Source organism: Lontra canadensis, unplaced genomic scaffold, assembly GCF_010015895.1.
Source record: "Lontra canadensis isolate GAN:19392208 unplaced genomic scaffold, GSC_riverotter_1.0 scaffold96, whole genome shotgun sequence".
In the NCBI taxonomy this organism is placed as follows: domain Eukaryota; kingdom Metazoa; phylum Chordata; class Mammalia; order Carnivora; family Mustelidae; genus Lontra; species Lontra canadensis.
The window spans coordinates 5,496,137-5,519,678 of record NW_022631090.1 but is presented as its reverse complement, the minus strand read 5'-3'; the positions used below and the strand labels follow the sequence as shown (position 1 = coordinate 5,519,678).

The 23,542-nt window shown below is 43.4% G+C and overlaps 1 protein-coding gene across 4 annotated transcripts in view; it reads left to right on the top strand.

Annotated features, from left to right (window-relative positions):
* Positions 1 to 23,542, top strand: part of AMOT (angiomotin) — a 61,598-nt gene that overhangs the window by 23,717 nt on the left and 14,339 nt on the right. For all 4 annotated transcript variants that reach the window (XM_032837042.1, XM_032837040.1, XM_032837041.1 and 1 more), the window contains 6 exons: positions 430 to 907; positions 4,995 to 5,139; positions 6,002 to 6,094; positions 7,705 to 7,850; positions 22,141 to 22,290; positions 23,247 to 23,437. In XM_032837042.1, the coding sequence (XP_032692933.1) occupies positions 430 to 907; positions 4,995 to 5,139; positions 6,002 to 6,094; positions 7,705 to 7,850; positions 22,141 to 22,290; positions 23,247 to 23,437 (1,203 nt within the window). The remainder of the gene's footprint in view (positions 1 to 429; positions 908 to 4,994; positions 5,140 to 6,001; positions 6,095 to 7,704; positions 7,851 to 22,140; positions 22,291 to 23,246; positions 23,438 to 23,542) is intronic.

Below are 23,542 nucleotides of genomic sequence, written 5' to 3'. Positions count from 1 at the left end.
AGGACTAATTTTGACTGCAGTTTGCCATTTCCTTGTGGGCAAGTGGAACACATTTTCTGAACTTGACCCTTTACATGTGCTGACCACATACAGAATGTCAGAGGTTTTGTTTAAAATAATGATGTGAAAATTACCTTCTGGAAGACTCATGTATGTCACTCAGATTTTCACCAAGCGACCCTGGAGGTCACCTGGTTCTATCCTCCGTGGGATCACACCTCCATCAGTCACTCATGGGTCAGGCCTGGAAAGGGCTGTGGAGCTCTTTGCAGAGATTTCCGAGTCTAACCCTGCCTGCTCCTCGTTTTGCAGGTCTCCTTGGGGGCGGGGGGCGGGCCCCGGAAGCCGCCTCATCTCACTTTCTTGTGCTCTTCCCCCACCGTGCCACGGGAGAAAGCTTAACCTGAGCGTGTAAACCGTGTTTTCCAGGCCGGCGCAGGACATCTCATTACCACTGTCGGCCCGGAGCTCACGGCCTCACAGTCCTACTTCTTCCCTCACGTCTGGGGGTTCCTTGTCCTTGTTGCAGTCTCCGCCAGCCACGAGATTGTCTCCTGCCCAACACCCCTTGGTCCCAAACCAAGGAGACCACTCAGCTCACCTGCCTAGGCCTCAGCAGCATTTCCTCCCGACCCCGGCTCACCAGAGCGATCATTACCGGCTCCCTCAGCCCAGCCTGAGTCAGCCACAGCAGCAGCACCATCACCATCACCAGCAGCAGGCCGGCGAACCCTATTCAGCTATGCCTCGGGCTCAGCAGTCCTCCGCTTCCTACCAGCCAATGCCAGCAGACCCATTTGCCATCGTTTCCCGAGCCCAGCAGATGGTTGAGATCCTGTCAGATGAGAACCGGAACTTGCGGCAGGAACTGGAAGGATGCTACGAGAAGGTGGCGAGGCTGCAGAAGGTGAGGCCTCCGTTTCGGGCTAGCAGAGTCTTCTCTCAATCACATGTTGCCTAGAGATGTACGTCTCCATTTGGTGGTGCCTGGGTGACTTATACTCGGGTCTTCTGGAGTCTTGTATCTAAAGGTTAGATATGGACCAAACTGGAAAAAAAGCCTTCTGCCTGTCTTCCTAGCAGGAGTCACATTTTACATTTATGTGGGGGAGAAAAGAACATATTTGTACAGTTCTCCCAGATACCATAGCCCTAAGGAAAACGTAATTGTTTTCTAGAAGGCCGAGAAACTTCTTCATAGGGTCAAGAACACTGGCAATGCCTATGTAGGTGAGGGTCCTACCAGCCTAAAGACCTTTTGTCTTGATTATATTTTCCCTCGTAACTGAATTTGGATCTTAAATGTAAAACCGTAATTCCCACAAACATCTCACCACTGAAGTTAGATCGTGCTCTGCCTTGTTCTGGAAAGGGCTTAGAACACTTTTCCAAGTGGGAGTTCTCATAGTGACTCTTTTTCAACACCTCTTCCTTTGCCTCTTCTTTGCTTTGGTTTTTCCCTGCAGCTCACATTCAACATCTGCTGTCTTTCTCTGGTGTGTGTGGGGGGCAGAAGGGGCTTAGCACCACAGCTGGGTGACAGGTGACAGCCCTAGGCTGAGGAAGTAGAAAAAGGAGTGTATGTCCCATAGAGTTCACATTCTTCCCTGGGCCCCTCTTGTCTCCTCCAGCTGGGACTTTAGCTCTTGAGTGCCCTAACCTAGGAACCTTAGCGCTTGGCTTCCAGTGGCTGTCCCTGAATAGGGTTATACCTTTGGCAGCCTCTTTGCACCTTTTGTCATTGTGGATCTCATGTGGTTTGATCTCCCAACAATGTGAACTGTTCGGGGAGGTGAGGGTGAAGGTGTGGGAGGGAGGGGACATTGCCCGGTTTTGTTCAGCAACTCTGTCCTTAGGAGACACCCAGGAGTGGAAATTTCAGGGGCCTGAATGAAACTGAGAATTTGTAAACACCAGATCTGGGTCCTAAAGTAGAGGAGGGCTTACTGTCAGCTGAGTATTTTTATGTAACAGAAACACCCCCCTCACAGTGTCCCCAAATCTTGGGCTTCAGAGAGGACTGTTTCTCTGTGGCTTTACCCCCAGTTTTCCATTTTCTGCCTCCTCTCATTTAACTATATGCCCCACCCCCAGATCACATCGGTGCAACAAATTAATCCTACTCACGCACTAAAAGCAGCCTGGCCGGGTTTGGCTGATTGTGTTTAACTGTTGACACCCCTCCCCAGACTCTATTCAGGGTGGCCCCAGCCCCATCTTTGATGCAGTAATCAGGAAGGTGGGTGACAGGGAAGAGGAGTGGAACAGGATTTGTGGCATTGTTAGTTGTTGCTTGTTCCCTAGCGAGGGCCAAGATGCCTTCACCAAGTGTAACTGAGTGCTGGGGAAAGTGAAGGCTGACCCGATGCTACAGTGGATTAGAGGCCTAAGTGGGGTTAGAAGAGGAAAAGGGAGCTATGGGAGATACCAGCTGGTGCTAGAAAAAAATACGGAGGCCCGAGGCTCATGAGGGGAATAATGAGACAAAAACCCACCACCACATCCCTCTTCCTTGCCCCCACCATCCCCAACCAAACCAGTGGGTCTGCCTTTCTATGACTTCTTTTCCTGGAAGAGCCTGTTGACAGATGTAAAACTCGCCCTTTTGGGGGGTACAGTATTTCTACACGGGGCAGGGAAGAGAAAGATTGGTACAGATCTCGAAATAGTACTCTGAACAAGGTGAGCAGAGGGCCTGCTTTCCAGGTGTGGCATTCATTCTGTGGGGAACTGGAAAGCCTTGCCATCCGTCTAAAGGCTGCCCAGTTCAGACTAATACCAAGACTGCTCTTTCAAATGGAAATGTTTATTTTCTGTACCCTGCACTTGAATTTCATGCAAAAGCTTTATCAGGCCCAGGCCTTGCAGATCTTGTCTCTAAATGCCATTCACTACCAGTTTTCACCTTCTGTGCTGCTATCTTGGTGCCATCTGCAAGGAAAAAAACACTCTGGAGCCTGCTCTTTTCTGTGGCATAAGCCTCATTTGTTTGCAGGCAGTCCTGCCTTGGGCATAATTTTGGAGCTGGGCAGGTGGAATCTGAGTTGTTTGGTAACCCCACCTTTCCTCCAGTCTCCCACTGGGGACCTGATAGTTCTCCCCATAAAGTACCCTGAGCTTTGTTAAGGAGGATAGTGGGAAACTGAGAAGGAATGCAGAATGGTTGCAGGAGTCAAATTCAATTTGCAAATTGCTGAATAGGCCATGGGGTTTATTTATCTTATACAAATTATATGCAAATATCTCTGTAGTTATTTCATGTGCAATGAAGCTGTACTGGTTACAGAAAGACTCTGGAGTCTAATTTCTTAGTTTCTTCTTGATTCGGGCTGATTTGGGGCAAGACCCTTTCCCTTCGAGGTTTTGTGTGTATGTTTTTTTTCTCCCCCCATTTTACAAGATTTACAGTGGTATCATAAAACATAACTCTGATCGTGAATTTCCATTCAAAAATCTGTACTGGTTTCCCACTGACTATGGGATAAAGTCCAAATACCTGGCATTAAAGCCCTTTTATGATCTGACTCCAGTCTATCTTTACAGCCAGATCTCACCAGCTTCCCTCTGTGTACCCCACAGAGTCTAGCCAAATGAGACTACTGGTCATTCTGGGAATGCATTCGCTCACTCAGAATAGAATACCCCTCCCCTCACCTCTGCTCATTGAAATCTGACCTAGCTTTTAGGATCTGACTCAAAATGCCACCTCCTGCCTGAAATTGGTCTCCTGTCCCCTTACCCCAACCAGGAGTTAACCTCTTCCTCCCTATACTTTCGTAGCACTTACTTCTACTGCTCTGACTAAGGCATCCTTCTCTTTATTCTTTTACTTGATTAGATTGAAAGCTCCTTGAAGGGAAACAGTAATGTCCTCATTCATGCCTACACACCCCATGGGTATTTACAATTTTTTTTTTAAATTTTTTTAATTTATCTGACAGAGATCACAAGTAGGCAGAGAGGCAGGCAGAGAGAGGGGGAAGCAGGCTCCTCGCTGAGCAGAGAGCCTGATGCGGGACCCGATTCCAGAACCGAATGCCAGGACCCAATCCCAGGACCCAATCCCAGGACCCTGGGACCATTACCCGAGCCGATGACAGAGGCTTTAAAACACTGAGCCACCTAGGCACCCCCGCCCGCACGGGTATTTTAAAGAGCTCTGTAAATATTTAGCCCTTGGTAAACGTTTGCTAGAGTGAACTGAACCACTGGATAAGGCCGAGGTTTCGAGTTTTTGAGTTTTTAGGCTTTGCCTCTGCCACTAACTTGATCTCAGAAAGGTCCGTTTCACTTTTCCCTGTGCTAAAATGGGGAGCAGTGTCCCTGTGAAGGCAGATAGCAGGGCAAATAGAAATAAACATGTGAAAGCCCTCTGGACACTCTGAAATAATGTTATTGACATACTGTATACATTATTAATCATATTTTCAAAATTAAGAAAATTCTTGTGCAGAAATTAAAATCATTTATAAATGTACTTATGAAATTTATTTTCTCCTACCACCTTCTCTGAAGGTAGAAACCATATTTGTTTTGAACCTGAGGGACTCTCATGACCCTGTGAGTTGGTTGCTGAGCTAGCTGAACATTGACTTTAGAAATCCTTCTGGGGGCGCCTGGGGAGCTCAGTTGGTTTAAGCGACCGACTCTTGGTTTAGGCTGAGGTCCTGATCTCAAGAGTTCTGGGATTAAGCCCCCTGCCCCGTGGGGCTCCATGCTCAGTGCAGCATCTCCTTGAGATTTACTCTCCCTCAGCCCCTCCCCTGACCCCGTGCAAGCGCAATAGATCTCTCTCAAGTTAAATAAATAAATCTTTTTTTTTTTTTTAAGAAATTCTTCTGGGAAACTTTTCTTATCTGTTAGGCAGGCCTCTTAGCCTTCTGTAAAGCCCTGGGAGAAGCTGTTATTAAGGATTTGCATATATCCTTTCAGACTATCTATCCCATTAAGCTCCTACCATCCCCACTATCTTTCCTTTTTTTTGTCTTTTCCAGGTGGAGACAGAAATCCAGCGTGTCTCGGAGGCGTATGAGAACCTTGTAAAATCATCCTCCAAAAGAGAGGCTCTGGAGAAAGCCATGAGAAACAAGCTTGAGGGTGAAATTCGAAGGATGCATGACTTCAACCGGGATCTGAGAGGTGAGGGACTCACTTCTGAAGCATTGGCCAAGATGGCGAAGGGAAGGGCTGAGGAGCATACATTGGGGCTCTCAAGGCTTGTCCAGCCCACTAGTATGACTAGGAAATTGCAAGGCATAGAACAGGCTAGGTTTTGGGTATGGCATCAGAACTTGGTCCTAAGGTTGCTTCATGAAAGTGGGATGAGCTGATGTGTTAATCAGGCAGTATCCCCCCAGGACTCCTGGACCCACCTGGCTTGTTCCCACAATCTGTGTTGCCTCTCTCCTTTCTAGGTTTTGCAGAGGTCTGTCTTTTGGCCATGCAAGCTTGAAATAGTGATGTCCTCTGTTGTTTCTGGGACTCACTCCTTTTATTTTTACCTTAACATGATAATACTGGAGATGGTGAGAAAAGACACCTTAAATACCTTCAAAACTGATGACCTTGGGAATGTTATTTTCGGTCTTTGAATTTAAAATGTCTTATTGATAAAATGAGACAACTGAACTAGACACTGCCCATGGTCCCCTTCTAGCTTTGATACATGATTTTAAAGACGTCATGATAACTTTGATGCTTTTTTTCCTGGCAAATGAAAGATGGCATGTATTCAGGGATAGATTCCTTCATCAGAATTAAGAATTCTGCACTTTGGTTTAGTGAGGGAGGGGTGAAAGTGTTAAGTGCTGACCTCCTCCTTCCCAACCATGGTTTAGATTTGTTTGGGGCTCCACATTGGTGAATCTGTGTCTGTGTCACCTATTCCCTGGTAAAAAGAAGAAGCAGGCTTGTTTTGCCCAAGATCAGTATTTAGAGAGCAAACACCATGTGCTTGGAAATTTGTATATGGAGCCCTGTTGATCGTCTCTGAATTCCACAGAGCGTCTAGAGACTGCCAACAAGCAGCTTGCGGAGAAGGAATATGAGGGATCAGAGGATACTAGAAAAACCATCTCTCAGCTCTTTGCAAAAAGTAAGTCTGAAAGCTATGGCAGCAGGTATTAATGCGTGGTTGGGCGCCAGATGTGTAAAAAGTTTACACAGATCTGCGTATCCTTCTAGAACAGCCAGGACAGAGCAAATGACATCTAGGGATTCTTTTTCCTGTTCAGGCATCTTGTTCTTTTTTCCTTCGAGGCCAAGAAGGCTGCTTGCCACATTTAGTCACATCAGCATGGCTCCCTCTGTATTAAACTAGGGAAGCCCCTCGAAACCCCTGCTTTTGTCCCAGCGAGCTGAAAAGGACCTTAGAGAAACATGGGGTCTCTTAATGTTGGAGGGATTTATTGTTGAAGGCTCCGTGGGCTGGCTGTGGTAGAGACGGGATTAACATGCAGGCTGGTAGCGTTTGGAATACCTAATCCGCACCTGCGGCTCCCTTAGTTAAACACCCTGTATTATATCATATCATTCCATATTGGCCAAGGGCAAAGGGAGCTAGAGGAGGACCACTGCCATGGACTGAGCTACTGACTCTGGTCGCCCAGTTGGAGGATGTGGGGGAGGGCAGAGCTACGTCTTCCCCATAATAGTGTTTCCTTTGTCTGGAAATACTCCAAGGAGCGTGACAATGAACTAATCCTCTTCTTTATCGGTCCCTAATAGACTCCACCCAGCTAGACAATGCCTCATTCTTTGCAGTTACCACAATAAAACCGGCAATAAAAACTCTGCAGTGGATTGAACCCATAGGGGGAAACAGATGAACTACCCTCACTCTGCATGTGCCCGTAATTGGTGCTGCCGACCCCCAGCCTCCCTCCCTGCGGCTCCCAGCTGGAGTAGCGCACGGAGGGGACTTGTCAAGCCCCATCTTTGCTGGGCCTCCACATGACCCTTTCAAGTCATTCCGTGCAGCTTCCAGTCCGCTTTTACAAGTTTGTTTGATCTTCACTTACAATATCCCCCTCCCTCCCTGGGTTGCTCTGTGGTGCACTGGCCTCAGAAGTGGGGCTTTTTTCTTCGAGCCTCCTGTTCCTTTGTCGGTATGTCTCAGAGGGAAGAACGCAGTTTTTCTGGTATAAATTGTTGTGCAGTGCTTTTGGGGTGTCACGGTGCCCCTGGAAGCTGGTTGCCTCGTGGAGAAGGTGGTGACCTCCCAGGACAAAACAAATCAAAAGAGAAAACGTATGGATTCTTGCCCCAGGTCTACTAGTTCATACTCCTCCTCCCTGTGTGGTAATGGTATTTCAGGGGTCCTGGGAGCTCTGCTACTGGTTTATAAAATGTGGGAACTCAGTAGATAAAAAACTGTATTAACAGCAAGGGGAAAGGCTGCTGCATGGTTCTAGAAGGGAAAAATGGACTCTACTTAACAAGCAGAGAAGAGGGCTGACTTGTGGCCTCTTAGTTCTTTTTGCCTTTGGACATCGACAGGGTGCTGCATGGTTGGAACTGTGACTTTTCTGAATTTACATCTCAAGTCGGTGGTAGAGCCAGTGAGAGAGTCCAGATCTTGGGTATGCTGGTTCTTTCAGCTGTGTGTTAGACAATGCTTAATAATGGGTCTCATTGTCAGTTTTACTCAGGTAAGGTTTTGAGCCAGCTCTGGAGTGGCAGTAATGACAACTCTTGTCTTGATAGATAAGGAAAGCCAAAGGGAAAAGGAGAAGCTGGAGGCCGAGCTGGCCACTGCCCGTTCTACCAATGAGGACCAACGGCGACACATTGAAATCCGAGACCAGGCCCTGAGCAATGCCCAGGCCAAGGTGGTCAAGCTGGAAGAAGAGGTATGTGTAGTTTCCTTAAGTAGCATATGAGGCTGAGGTGGGGAAAAGCTGGGAAATCAAGGGATCAAGGGTGCTGGGGACTCCCCACTTTGGTGAGCTAGCAGCTACACAATCCCCCAGTAGGAAAGTACCATCTGCTACTTCTTTTTTTAAAAAGATTTATTTATTTATTTATTTGTTTATTTAAGAGCATGGGCTAGAAAGACAACACAAGTGGGGGGAGGGGCAGAGGAATAGGGAGAGAGAGAAACCCAAGCAGGTTCCCCATGGGGCGCGCAGACTGACTCAGAGATCCATCTCACAACCTGAGCCAAAATTATGAGTCGAACACTTAACTGACTGAGCCACCCAGGCGCCCTGCCATCTGCTACTTCTAGTTATAGCTGTGCTGATGTGAGTGGACTTTGATTTCTTTTCTCTTCTCTGCAAGTTCCTTTGGCTCCAGAATAGAAAATCACCAAGGTCAAGGAGCAATTTCCATTTGCTCATTTCATCTAAGAAGCTAGTCACTCCCCACCAAGTTCTCACTGTAGACCTAGCCCTACTTCAAGCCTGTGGCCGATATATACTTTTTAATTCCTGCCCTTATAGGGCTTTAAAGCTTGTTTTTTTAAAGAAGGGCTAAAAAAATGATTCCATAATTTTAAAGTACTCCAGGGATCTTAACATCAAAATGGTCCTTGTCTTCCCATACTCAGTGGGAAGTTGGTCCTCTTAGGTGAAAATTAATAAGGTAAATGAAATTTGATGGCTATGCCCCTTGTCCTAGGATTTATTTTACAGATTGGTTTTGAAATAGAAGCAGTCTTAAACAGGATGGGACCCAGGGACAATTTACAGTTTGTGGCAGGCCACGAGCAGTGCCCTGGTTCTTCCTGGCTAGATTGTAGAATGTAGGTATGTGGTGGGGTACAATTGTCACTTTTTTTGTGTGCAAGGATGGAGTCTTTCTTTGACAAATACAGGAGCCCCCAAACTACTAAGCATATGATAAATATGTATCTGATTAGTCTTGATGTAGATGTTACTCAATTGCAACACTGAACTGTGTTCATGTGAAATACAGGCAGTGTTGCTGCTGGCCTGTCACTAATTAATCTTCCCTGTCAGTTGTCATTGTATTGAAGTACTACTAACTCTTCGATGTTTTATACTTTAGGGAATGGGTGTGTTCCAGCAATAATTGATGCCAAAGTGTAACTTGGTGAAGAAAATTTCATATCTCACTAACTATTCTAAAATTTGAATTTTGTTTTAAGAGGAAAAAATAGCCTCTGTTGTAACATTGGAAGCCTTATAAACTGGAGACCCTCCCCCCCAAAAAAAACGTGTTTAGTGTCCAAGCCCTCAGCACTGTAGCTCTTTTATGTATGAGCTGTTCTTCCTACCTTCCTTCATTGCCTGCTTCTTCTCTCTCAGTAAGAATGGTTCTAGTTCTAGAGGTCTGACTTACAGATACCCTTTGGTTTTGGGGGTAGGGATTAAAATGCTTTTTGGAGGGGCACCTGCATGGCTTAGTCAGTTGAGTGTCTGACTCCTGATCTCACCTCAGGTCATGATCCTCAGGGGTTTTGAGATGGGGCTTCAAGCTCAGCGGGAGTCTGCTTGAGATTCTCTCCATCTCCCTCTCCCTTTGCCCCTCTCGTTGCTTGCCCTCTGTCAAATGAATAAATCTTTTAAAAAAAATGCTTATGTGTTGTGGGTTCATAGATTTCCAGTAGGTAATGTCACCTAACCTATATTATCCTTGACCTGATTTGCTTAATCATTAAACTTCAGGTTGGATAAATCGGGCTCATGTCCTGCTTCTTAAGCTGTCTACATGAGAAATACTGCTAAGTTTCTTTTCTGAACATGAGGAATGCTTGTATATGTCTGGTATCCAGACCTAAGGAGCACACCCTTGAACCTTTTGCTATACCTCATTAGTGCTTTTCCTTCCCCTTTTTGTGAGGAAATCACAGAGTAAATTACAGGACAAGGATAAGACTGTATTCTTCGAGAGAAGGGAAAACTGAGAGACTGGCTGAGAAGTAGCTTGCTGGTGGTCACATGGCAAGTCTTGGGTAAAGCCAGGAATAAAACTGGAATCTCATGACTCTTCATTCCCTACCCTTGCTGCTTGTCTCCCTGTCTGAATCATCCTTTGGTTCTATTCCCAAAGAGAAAATGTGGGCGCTTGTTCAAATTTAGTAACCCCTGCGTCTTTTCATTTAAAAAAAAAAGTTTCACTCATAGGGCCCCTCTTTTTCAACGACTATGAGAAGCTTGTCCAGAGTGGTTTGAGATTGGGCTGTATACACAGCCCTGCTACCCCTCCAGGAAGGGTGTCCATCCAGTAGGAGATAAATGGGGACAAAGACTAAGCAAATCTCTTGGTTTGCTGTGTCCTAGGGCTCAGTGGTAACTGGTTGTTAATCATGAAAATAATATACAATATACATCTAAGGAGAGGATGTTAATTTGTAGTTCCCACTGGGCAGCCCTCACTGCAACAGTTGCCTGAAATATATTTCTGGCTTCTGAGGCTTTTCTGGGCGTTCGTTCCAGAGATTTTTAGGATTTAGATTTCTAGGGCCCTGCCCCTGAAACACACAGATTTACGATTTATAAAAGAAGTTCTGAAAATTGGGCTAGGAGTCAATCATGGCACCTGGTGGCCAGGTATCTTAAATGAGCTCATTGATTATTGTTAACTTTTAGGCTTCACCCAACTTGGACTTTTGCTCAGAGTCTGGTTGTTGGGAAATCTGAGTTGCTGTTGCTAAAGGAGGTGTAACATTTGATGGAGAGAACGGGCCGAGAGCCTTTTACCCAATGGAATCACAAAGGCAAAGGTCGTGTAATGTCTCCCAGACTCTAGCACATGGGCTTGAAACCATGTCTCAGGAAAAATCCACTGATTCCTATTATCTTTTCTGTCTTAGCAGCCTATCTGACCTTGGTTTGCACCTGGGTGGTGGTTGCCTTATCTCCTTTACAATATTCAGAGGAAAACATTCCCTATCCTTAATCTCAAATACAGGAATTGGTTACTGAACTTTCGCTCACCTGCTGCGACTCAACCTCCATTAGGCTTCTTCTGTCTGGGGTAAAATTTTTAAGTATGGAACATTACGGAAGGTAGCTCTGGAGCTAATCTAGTAAGGAATCTTCAGTGTTCACAAAATTAGTTAACATCTCTAAATTGAGGAGGGTATTCAGGAATAGAAAATGTAGTTCCCTATCTGGAGATAACTCACATAAAATCATTTTTGAAGACAGAGGGATATGTCAGACATTTGCTATGTCTCCTGTAAACAGAGAATTTAGTTATGGCTTACAAATGGTACTTTTACACACTACCATTACTTTTCCTTAGAAGTTCTTCCAAGAGAAACCTCTGTAGTCTACTTAGCAAATGAGAGTTAGGGAAACATTTCCCAAATTAAGTAGTTGGCCTAGGGAGTATTTTCTTAGCCTACTAAGTATAATGTCAGGTCAATACATATATCAAATTATTATGTTGTATACCTGAAACTAATATAATGTTATATGTCAAATATATCACAACTAAAAAGAAGAAGGCCAGGGAAAGATTATGACTAGTTTAATGATCCAAGGACCCTTGGATGTATTTATGTCTTTCTGTGTATAAAGTTCTCATTTAGATGCTCTTCAAATTCATTTCATTTTTCTAATCCCATTAAGTCTCTTGTCCATGGTACAATTCACTGTGCTCTAAGCTTTATACAGAAATGTGCCTCAGGCTTACAGAGAACATTGTCTCACAATCACAGCTTCTTCCTCTTCCAAGCTCAGCAGAGATTCTCTGATGGACCTCGCTCTGTTGACATCTGGGGAGGTATCTTGCTGGAAGGGGCTAGCACTTTTACTAAAGGAGAGACCTGGTTTTTCGGTGATTCACTATGACCCAGGTCTTGCCACCAATCTGTGTTGAAGTGGAGGCCCATTAAACTCCAAGGCAAAAGAACTCTGTCCACAGCAACCATGGTTGCTTCCATGCAAAGGGACCTCCCCCAACTTCCCTCCCACCCCCTACACACACTACCACTAATTTGACCTCACTGGAGAGTTTTGACAGATGCCTGGCATATCCACTCAATAGGCTCTAGGCAGCCCAGACTTCTGGCTGGCTACTGTCTTACGATGATCCAGAGCTGAGCCACTGCTTGGGTAATTGTTTCAGGAATGCTGGGGAAAAGGCCCTGGCAAGATCAAAGAGGGAAGATGCTGCGGGTGGGCTGCTTACTGAGCAGAGGGCTCTGGAAGGGAGAGAGCGGAATGTGGGAGGGCTGGCAGAAAAAGTCAGTGAGCCTTGTTCTTTGGCTTTAGGCTAGAATGACAGCCGCAGAGATTCAGGGGAAAGGGGCCCAAGTGTTAACCTTTTCTGAACTACAGTAGCTGGTGATGATTTAGACATCACACTGATAACTCTTGATGCCCATGCATTTTCCAATGTCCTTTTGCTGCTCCACTCAATTCTTCAAAACAAAGTTCATGTTCTTTCCTTCCATTTCCACCATTATTCTTTTATGGCTGATATTTTTTCTTATTTCTAATTCCCTTGCTACCTACTTGATTTGTCATTTTGGTTTTGGAGATGGACAGTTTTCTGCTGTCACACTTATCCACATAGTACCATAAGAAGGTCTCCTTTCCCAGTACTGGAGGAAGATGTACTAGGCATAGACATTTATGTTTCATCCAAAATCATCTCCAGACAATAGCAATTGTGTGAGTAGGTAAAACTCACACAGTAGTTATGATGGATTATAAATGTGGATGGAACATCTGAGGTTACTAATTATGTGTGCATTTAGAGTATTGATAGGAATTCAGATAAAGTACTTTATCTACCCAGGATGGATTTTTGGCTTATTTGAAGGGCATTTCATCTAAGGATGACATTTTCCATATTTATGGCAGTATTTTTTTTTAGAGAGAGAGCGTGTGTGTTGATGGGGGGGGGGATCTTAAGTAGGCTCCATACCCTATGTGGAGCCTGACAGAGGCTTCAGTCTCATGACCTGAGATCATGAACTGACCTGAAATTAAGAGGCAGACACTTAACCCACTGAGCCACCCAGGTGCCCTGGCAACATATTTTTTTGAAGTAGGTGTTGTTGCACCCAATATATTAAGAAATTATGTCCCCACCCCAAATAAAGATTGAGTGACCACTGAAAACTTGATTTTCTCAGTTTTTCCTATGATTTTGACTTTTTAAATTCCCAAATGGAAGCCTTGTATAATTTCTTTAGTCTCCTTAACAGAATGAACTTCATTCTCTTGGTAGCAAGTTTCTAGAGGTGGTTTCTACTCTTCAGTTCTTTTAATATCCACCAGTGGACCACAGCCTCTTGGCAATGGACAGAGGCAGCTTGCTAATACCAGGGTAGTGTTACCAAATTACTTCAGAGGGAACTCTTACTTGGAGCCAGGGGCTCCTGAGTAAGGCTAAATCAAATTACACGGAAATTACTGAAGGCTCATGGAGCAACATATGAACTAGTTTTACAAAGGAGAGGAGCAAAGAAAATACACTTGAACTGTGACATCTGTGACATAGTGAGTGGAGTTGTGGCAATGGACAGGAAGATGAAAATCAAACATAATGAAGGCTGTCCTCTATGGCACTGCACTTAGTTCTGTGTGACCAGTTTTAGTGTCTTCTAGCCAATGAAGTAAGTGTATGCCTATGATGGTGTTAGTCTAGCCAGTAACAATAGCCTAACCCCTCTACCTATCCATCTGTATATATATTTTTTATTATTTATTAAGACTTTTCAGAGCAGTTTCAGGTTCCCAGGAAAATAGAAAGTAAGGTATGGAGATTTTCTATCTACCCCCTGCTTCCATACCTGTATAGCCTCTGCCTTTATTAACACTGCCCACCAGAGAGGTCATATTTGTTACAGTTGATGAGCCTATGTTCACGCATCAGTGATCCAAGGTCCATAGTTTATGTTAGGGATCACTCTTGGTGGGGTTTGGACAAATGTATAATGACCTGTATTGACCATTATGGTATCATATAGAGTATTTTCACTTCCTAAAAATTCTGTATTCTGCTTATCCATCCCCACCCCCTACATGCTTTTTTTTAACTTTTCAGAAACATTTCCAAATCTGTATTATATCTCCTACCATGAACCTTGCAACTTCTGTCTTCTTTTAACAGATTAGGAAATTAAAGTGTAGCCTGATTATATAGTTTAGTGATAAATCTAGGACAAAGCCCAGATCTCTTAATTCCAAAATATCCTACCCTACACTTTGTCCACCAGTGCATACAAGGAAAAGGTCAGTGATTAAATGACTTCCTTGCAAATAGCTGAGATAAATGGGTACCTTTAGGGATCTGAGAAGCAATTTTGTATATAGCCATCTTTTAAAAAATAAATTTGAAAGACATCCACAGTTGTTGGAGGGAGGGAAGGGATGCCATCACGTGGTATTCATTTGCAGGGATCAGATTTTCCTGAGTCAGAAGGGGGTTAAGAGATCTGCCAAATGCTTGGGAATGGGTTCAAATTATTGCAGAAGTGTAATGGAAAAATATGATTGATTGAGCTCAAGAGTATTTGCCCTATTCTTCATTGGATTGCCTTTCTGCTGTTCCTCCCACTTTATGATTCCCCTTTAAAAATTTATCTCTGAATCAGAGTAACTTGAAACCCTTGACTAGCCAAAGTAAATACATTGATGAATGTGTATTTATTCATATATTGGTAGTGTTATAGCTAAACTATGCTATGCTCATTTTTATTCTTCATTTTGACAGCTAATTAATATTAACTGGTTACCAAGAGTGTAGTGAACAATAAACTAGAACTAGAACCTCAGAGAGATGCAAAGGAGTAGAAGGTCCCTGCCGTTATGGGGCTTATTGGATACTGCTCTCCAGTGGGGCAGGGGCTTCGTCTTGCTTCCCATTATTACATCACTACTGCTCTCCGATGTAGAATAGGGCCTGACATATGATAAGCATTCAGTAAATACCTGTTGAATGAATGAATGAATCCATACATGAATAAAATCTTTTACAGTGACTGCTAATAGAGTATACATTATGAGAGGCTTTTGAGAAAAGCAGCAATCAGGGTCAGTTAAGATTAGTAAAGGAGAAACTCCTGGAGAGTTTAGTGATACGGTGAGTGGGGATGAAAAAATGATCAGACTAAAAAAAGAAAGAGAAATTATCAGACTAATACAAAGGTTGATTATTTGCAAGGTAGGCCTGGTTGAGTTTTAAGGCAGTAGGAGGCAGAAACATTTTGATAAAAGTAGTTTTAAGAGCTGTGTCTAGACTGGACAGGGGTGATAGCAGACTGGGGATGAAATGAAAAGCATCAAGTAGCTTGAGATATGAATGAGAGAGAAGAGCTCTGGCCTAAAGAATGAGAGAGGTGGTATAAAAAGTGTCTTGGATATAGTAGATACCTAATCAATACTATTGGAATGGATACACTAGCAGTAGATTGCTTTATTCTTAGATAAAGAAGTGCCATAATATACTACTTGAAGAAGTCTGTTATAACCACTGTATATAGGATGGACTGATTGTGCGTGTGTGTCTATGTGCACAGATGCTTATATGTAGATGGGAGAGGGCAGTTGAAAAGAGATCTGTTAGGTTATTATTACAGTAACTTTGTTGTGAAATTAGTACTTAAACCTATGTAGGCCAAAGGGGCGCCTGGGCAATGCAGTCAGTTGAGCATCTGACTCTTGGTTTGAGCTCGGGTCATGGTCTCAGGGTTGTAGGACGAAGCCTGGCATCAGGCTCCACACTCAGCATGGAGTCTGCTTGAGATTCTCTCTCCCTCTCCCTCTCCCTCTGCCCCTCCCACTTGTGCACGCGTGCTCTCTCTCTCTAGAGTAAATAAATCTTTTAAGAAAAAAACCACGTAGGCTATGAAAGAATATGAGATATGTTAGAATTAACACATAGTAATAGTGAGAGATTGGGTATGTTAGACAAAAGAAAGAGGGAGCAATAATTTCAAGATTTTGAGACTGGAAAAATAGAGTAAATGATGATAATGACTGAACTATCAAAAGGATAGCCTTTTGGAGAAGATGAAAGCAGTCTGGGACACATTAAGTATCAGAGTGAGAAATCTTGCACTCAGCTAGAGGTCTGTGACTAAAGAGAGCATGATAACATTAAAATGTGAATATAAGCACTTGTTCAAAGTGTGGCATGAATGAGATCTCCAGTAGTGCTGAAGTGTAGATGAAGGATTCTCACTCTCAATATTATTGGCATTCGGGGCCAGATAATATTTTACTGGTGGTAATAGAGGAGGCTGCCTTGTACGTTGTGGGATGTTTAGCAGTATACCTGGTTTCTACCTACAGGAAGCCAGTAGCAACCTACCCCTAGTTGTAACAACCAAAAATGTCTCCACACATTGCTCCATGATTCCTGGAGAAGAACCATTGGTATAGAGGCAAAAAGAATAAACTTTATAGATTAGACCTTTGTGGTATAGTGAGATGTAGGGATGGGGTTGGGAGGGAAGGTGGGTCTAAAATATCAACACAGAAAGTAAGAGTGATTTAAGGAACCACTTTAGGAGAATACAGAATTAAAGAAAGCAAGGGAAGGGGAGCTTTGACAAGTTTTTGAAAATTGGCCTTTGGTAAGAGAACTTGAATGGATGGAATGATTTCCCCTATTCACAGAATATCCAAAGGGAATTTGGTTTAAATGATGGATTAACTTGGCTTCTTCTAGAGGTGCATGGGTACTCGTCTCTAGACCTGAGTCACTACCTTGGCTTTAGAAACTTTTCAAGTGAACTTTGACTTCCTTGAATACTGAAGACATAGAAGAATAAATCATCTAGGATCCTGTGGGGAGCGCACACATTGTATGTTTTCTTTTCCATGTACATACACACAAACTAAGGCACAACTTCTGTTTTGTTTTTACCTCCAAGAATGTGCCCATATAGAATTCTAGGATTTCATTTTGCCTCCTTTCTTAATTATTCGTCAGTGTTGAAGGTGAAAAGGGGAAGAGCAGATCCATAAAATACCCGTGAATTGAAAGACCATCAGAGACCATCTGAGGCTGTCTGTCTAGCCTATGTAGCTTTTTTTTTTTTTTAACTTCTTGAAACCTACTGGTCAGTGGTCTCTCCTAAGAGAGAGAATGCCATACCCAAAGGCAATGAGGCGTGAAATGCCATGGGGTCCTCGGGAACCTAAAGTAAGTTAACCATGCTGAAAAGTTAAGTATGAAAGACGATGGAATGAGGTAATATGATATATATGTAGTAATCTTTTTTGGAAGTTAACTTTTATGTAGAACCCTATATATATAAATACATATATATAGAAAACACCTAAAATACATACATAATATATAAATATATATATAAAACACATAAAAGAGAAGCCATCTGATACAACTAACCCACCATAGTGGCCTCTGAAGCACTCCACAGAACAGTTGAAAATCACTCCAGGGCCTGGCATTTTATCTACAAAGGACCGGATAGTAAATAGTTTCTGCTTTGTAGACCATAGGCCTGCTCAGCATTGCAATTCTAGCCAGAAGGCATCTATAGCCAGTGTGTATGTAGATGGGGTTGGATGGATTTGGCCTGCTGCTGACCAGTTTGCTTGGCTGACTCCTAAAACCTTCCTCATTTTTTACAAATGGGGACTCTGAGGCTGAAAACAGGGATGCAAATTACCATCAATAGCAGAGCTAGGACTAGAATCCAAGTCTCCTGATTGCCACTTTGTTCCTTTACCTTTCATTTGTTGTCAGATAGAAATACCTGATTGTGTATGTGTGTGTGTGCATGTGGTAGGGAATGAGCTCTGCCTGTGGCTCTTTGAACAGTACCCTTGACCATAAGTAAGGTATTTATTTCTCATAAAACGGAGGTCATTTGGAGAAAATATGGTGTCCTTGCAGCTACTTAGTGCTTACCTCTAATTGTACCACCAATGACTGGCCTTGACCTATAAAGATACCTGAAGCTCTGTCATATGAACTGTGTGAGGCTTAGTTGTTCTTTGGGGAGGGGGAGCAGAGGGAGAGAGAGACTCTTAATCAGGCTCCATGCCCAGTGTGGAGCCCAACATGGGGCTCAATCTCATGACCCTGAGATCATGACCCCAGCTGAAATCAACAATAGGATGCTTAATCGACTAAGCCACCCAAGTGCCCTGAGGCTTAATTTTAATATGTTTTCCTAGGGGAAATTCCTGTATTTTTAATATCTTTTTTTTAAATTTTTAAGTATAGTTGACATAATATACTACTTGGTGGTATACAACACAGTGATTCAACAATTATTTACATGATAACATGCTCACCATGATAAGTGTATTGCAGTATTATTAACTACATTCCTTATGCCGTGCTTTTCATCCCCATGACTTACATATTTTATAACTGGAAGTTTGTACCTCTTAATCCCCTTCACCCATTTTGCCCATTCCCCCACTCCTCTCCCCTTTGACAACCGCCAGTTTGTTCTCTGTATTTATCAATGTGTTTCTCTTTCTGTTGTTATTTGTCTGTTTGGTTTGTCTTAATTAGACACTGATGTGATAATGAGAGTTACTGATATAATGAAAACCATATCAAGGCTATCTGGCATGAATGTACCAAGTTGAAAGGCTTAGAGCATGTGTGATTTGGCATTAACTTATTCTTTAAAAAAAAAAAGTCCTTTTTGTGCTGGGTGATCTACTAAGCACTTCATGTGTTATTTCATTTGATTCTCATAGAGGTATAGCACATCATCATCATGTCCATGTTGTTGATGAATGAATAAATGGAAGCTCAGAGAGATTGTCTTACCTCAGGTTGCATACCTAGTGAGTGGGAGAACCAGGTTCTGAACTCAGACAGTCTGAGGCCAAAGCTCATAACCACAGCCATTGTACTATGTGGCCTCTCTCTTTACCAAGAAGGAACCACTGACATTTCTGATGACATTGGAAGGTGAAGTTGGGCACCCAGAGTGTCCTAATTACTGATCTAACATTTGAGGAGATACGCACAGGAGATAAGTATACAGAAGAGAGTCAGAAAAGAAAAGGGGATTTATCATGATGAAGGTAAAAGTGAAGCTTATAACAGTAGTAAAGGAATTAATAAACCATATAGACCTTTTTCCTTTTAAAATATAGATGAGATCTAGGGGTGCCTGGGTGGCTCAGTCAGTTGAGTACATCCGACTCTTGATTTTGGCTCAGGTCATGATCTCAGGGTTGTGAGATCAAGCCTTGTGTTGGACTCCTCACTGATGGTGAAGCTTGCTTAACATTCTTACTCTCCTTCTGCCCCTCTTCCTCCCTCTCTAAAACAAAGAAACATAAATATGAGATCTAGAAAACAGAGTACATAACTTAGAATATAGCTGACTAGATTTAATCTATAAGGTCTTGCATTGGTAGCGTCCTAGAGTTGTCCTTTTCTGTCATAAGTTATCTAGAGATAAAGCATTTCCTAAGTGACCCTGGTATTTATGGGTGAGCTATCCTTGTAAAAGAGGTAGGAGGAGAATTAGGCCAGCAGCAGTGGTCCTGGTACCTTACATGTAATCATCCCAGTGGCTCAGTGACTCCGACTGCTGGAGATGCTTTTGCTAAGATACTAAGGTTTCCTTTCTCAAGAAAGGGAAGACACGGAGATATCCACCTGGCCCTGGACTGCTTCTTTTTCAGTTCTCTGTGCTTATACCAGAGTACTTTACCATCAAGGCAAGAACTGCATGCTCACTTTAATTGCCTTTAAGTATAACTGCTGTAAGCCTGAGTAATTATAGTTAACATCCTCTGCATTAACATTGCACTGCTCCCTTAGGATTTTCAGTGATTCACAAATAAATGCATTCAACTTTAAATAGCTCATGAGGATTATAGAACCCAGAAGGTGAAGATGGAGAATATTCCCTGCTCTCCAGTTATTCAGAGCTTAGCAAATAGGAAGGCAGAGACATCTGGGGCCTGACAGTCTTCACTGCCCTAGTCAGTGTCGTTACAGTCACCCATCCCAGGAAAGAAAAGAGTTAGCTTACTGAGAGGAAGATTACGGTGATTACGGTTTGTTTTATTTCCTAGGCAAAGGTCTACTGGATAAAAGCATGTAGACTTCCAGCTCACCTCAACTGGTTTACAAGGCTAAATTGAACTAGGTCTTAGAATGAAAGGAAATGACAAGAAACTATAAGAAAAATTTTTTAAAATATTTTATTTATTTATTTGAGAGACAGAGATGACAAGTAGGCAGAGAGGCAGGCAGAGAGGAGGAAGCAGGCTCCCCGCAGAGCAGAGAGCCCGATGCGGGGCTCGATCCCAGGACCCTGGGATCATGACCTCAGCTGAAGGCAGAGGCTTTAACCCGCTGAGCACCCAGGTGCTCCAAGACAATTTTTTTAAGTTTTCTCAGTCACCTAGGCAAAGCATACCACAGGTCTGGTGGGAAAATATAAGATAGGTTTTCTGCAACCAAGATTAAGTTTAGCAATTCTGACATTAGGAGAAGACAGTTATAAGACAAGGACAGTTCAGCACATGCTTTTGCTGTCTGACCGGACATTCTAGACAGCAGTGATTTGGACTCATTACCGTTAAGAAGTTACCTGGTTTCTGCAGTGGGGAAGTTGGGGTGGTTCTGCTGGCTTGGCCCCAGCTAAATGGGGGTGGGCAAAGCTGGAAGGGTGGGTAACTTCCCACATTACAACTATCTGCCTAGGTAGATCAAGGTCTTGGGAATTTGTTGAAAACTTAGAGTTGAGCTGAATTCTTCAATTTCCTTTTGACAAGGTTAACAATAATATTTTTATTTGGATCTTAATAGTAAAAGTATCCCTAACCTCAGCTTCCGTGAAAGTGATAATGACAGCTGTGACTAGCTTGGAGGAATTTCTGTTTGAGAAAGAGTCCATGTATTGATTTTATTAGCATGATAGCACCCCACAAATATGATGAAAAGCAGAACCTCCTTATTGACTAACAATCTGGGAAGGCTGCATTTACCCTGTCTTCTTTTTTTATTTTATTTTATTTTTTTTATTTAAATTATTTTTTTAAAGATTTTATTTATTTATTTGACAGGGAGAGAGATCACAAGTAGGCAGAGAGGCAGGCATAGAGAGAGGGGGAAGCAGGCTCCCCGCTGAGCAGAGAGCCCGATGCGGGGCTTGATCCCAGGACCCTGAGATCATGACCTGAGCTGAAGGCAGAGGCTTTAACCCACTGAGCCACCCAGGCGCCCCTTACCCTGTCTTCTTAAATGCTGAGGAGGTATATGCCTTCCGTAAAGAGCCCTGAGATCCTCCTCATTCCGCCATTCCAGGGGAGCCAGGATTAAATTTATGAATTACAAGGGTACAAAGAACTCAGTTTCTTAGTCCCAACCTGCTTCCCCCTTTGCTTTTAGTTGTGGTTCATAGGCTTGGAAAGAGGAAGAATCATGTTTGACTCATTTACTCTTAGATTCGATTCATTATTTTGAGTCTTTAGATATCTTTAAAGGTCCCAGAATGAAGTTGAGAAATTATGGTCCACTGTTACCAACTCAGGCTCGTGACTGAGGCAGAAATTGCAAATAACCTGTGTTCTTTTAATAAATATCTAGTGGGGCATGTGCTAGGTAATGAGGAGATTAAAAACTCTTCAACGTATGGTAGCTTCACTTTTGGGAAGCAGAAACTGTCCGGGAGAGCAGTGATAACCATATTGAGTAATTACAAGGACCACAGACTTCAAAAAGACAATTCTGGCTTCCTTGTAACTCCAGAACCCTTTCTCTGTCACTAGGAGAGGAGACATCTATATAAGGGCGGGGGTAGTAGGTTTCCTTTCCATACCAAATTAAGGTTTTCTCCCTGGAGAGCCCCCATTTTATTTTTTCGAATTTCTGTACTGTAATGACCAAAATAATATATTGTTGCCCCCAGAGTATTCCAGTTTAGAATGAAGAAGAGCAGATAATCCATCAGGATTATTATTTTAATAATTTTTAAAAGTTTGCCATCAAAGACAGACTTTGTTGATGGAAGTAGGTCTGGGGAAGACAGAGAGGTGGGGGAAAGAAGCAAAAATAAAAGGGAGCTTCCAATTCCTCTTCCTCGTCACATTCTGTGTGTGCTAACTACAAGGCACTCATGAAGGACCTTCTTACCATTCATTCTTTTTTTGGAGCTGGACAGAAAGTGATCAAAACACAAGGATGGATTTGGTAGCTAAATACCTGACCCTGTTGTTTTCTTTCCTTCCATCTTGCAACTCTCCCACCCTGGAATTTCAGCTGAAAAAGAAGCAGGTGTACGTAGATAAGGTGGAGAAGATGCAGCAAGCCCTTGTACAGCTCCAGGCAGCATGTGAAAAACGCGAGCAGTTGGAGCATCGTCTCCGGACACGGCTGGAGAGGGAACTGGAGTCCCTCAGAATTCAGCAGGTATGGAGAACTTAAAGAAAATGAGATTGTTCCTGGTCGGTTATGTTTCATTTGGTGTCTGATGTGAAGATTGGCTCATCTTTTTGGTTTTTTGTCCCGCCCATCTTTACTTCCAGACTGACTCCTCATGGTAAAGATGAAGTCGGCATCCTTATCTTTCCTGTTCCAGCAGAATCCTATTATCTTATCCCTTTTATCTTCAAATGAACAGTAGACCTTGTAAGAAGTCAAGATACTGTACCAATAGATTTCTTGACATTTTAGAATTGAATGTGGTCTTTAGAATCATCTGGCCATACTCCTCATTTTTATTTATGTATTTTATTTTTGAAAACGTTTTATTTATTTATTTGTCAGAGAGGTAGAGAGAGAGAGAGAGAGAGCGCACAAGCAGGGGGAGCGTCAGGCAGAGGGAAAAGCAGGATCCCCACTGAGCAGGGAGTCCAACGTGGGGCTCGATCCCAGAACTCTGGGATCATGACCTGAGCTAAAGGCAGACGTTTCACCAACTAAGCCACCCAGGTGCCCCATACCCCTCCTCATTTTAGATGGGAGAAAATCAAGACTCAGAAAAGGTTGCAAAACTCACTTAAGGCTACACAAGAAGTTAGGGGCAAAGTCAGGCCCCAGTCCTAGATTTTTAATGTCTATTTCTGTTATGTACCATGCTGGCAGGCAGGGATAGTGATTTTTTTCAACCACTGATCCACTTTCTGAGCAGCATGACAATGGGATATGGCAAGCTTCTTTCCTGATCAAAAGAGTCTCCTCTTCGATCCCAAGGTAGACAGTCCTGTGGCCTTAGGAGGAGTTCTAAATTTCCCCTGCTTCGAATCAGAATCCAAACTGAAGTGGCGGGGGGAGTAATCCTCTCCAAGAATGGGCGCTCTACGAATGGGACTTGGCCACCACGGTTCCCTCACTAACCTGAGGCTTCTCCACATCTCCCCACCCAGCGCCAGGGAAACGCTCAGCCCACCAATGTTTCCGAATACAATGCCACGGCATTGATGGAGCTCCTCCGTGAGAAGGAGGAGAGGATCCTGGCCCTGGAAGCCGATATGACTAAGTGGGAGCAGAAGTATTTGGAGGAGAACGTGATGAGACATTTCGCTCTAGATGCTGCTGCAACTGTAGCTGCTCAGAGGTAATGAGCTGGCTGTCAGAGTCACTGCTTGAAGGGCCTGGGGGTGGGGGTGGGCGTGGGGGGCAGAACAGAAAGGGGACTGATGAAAAAATGTTTCAGTATTTT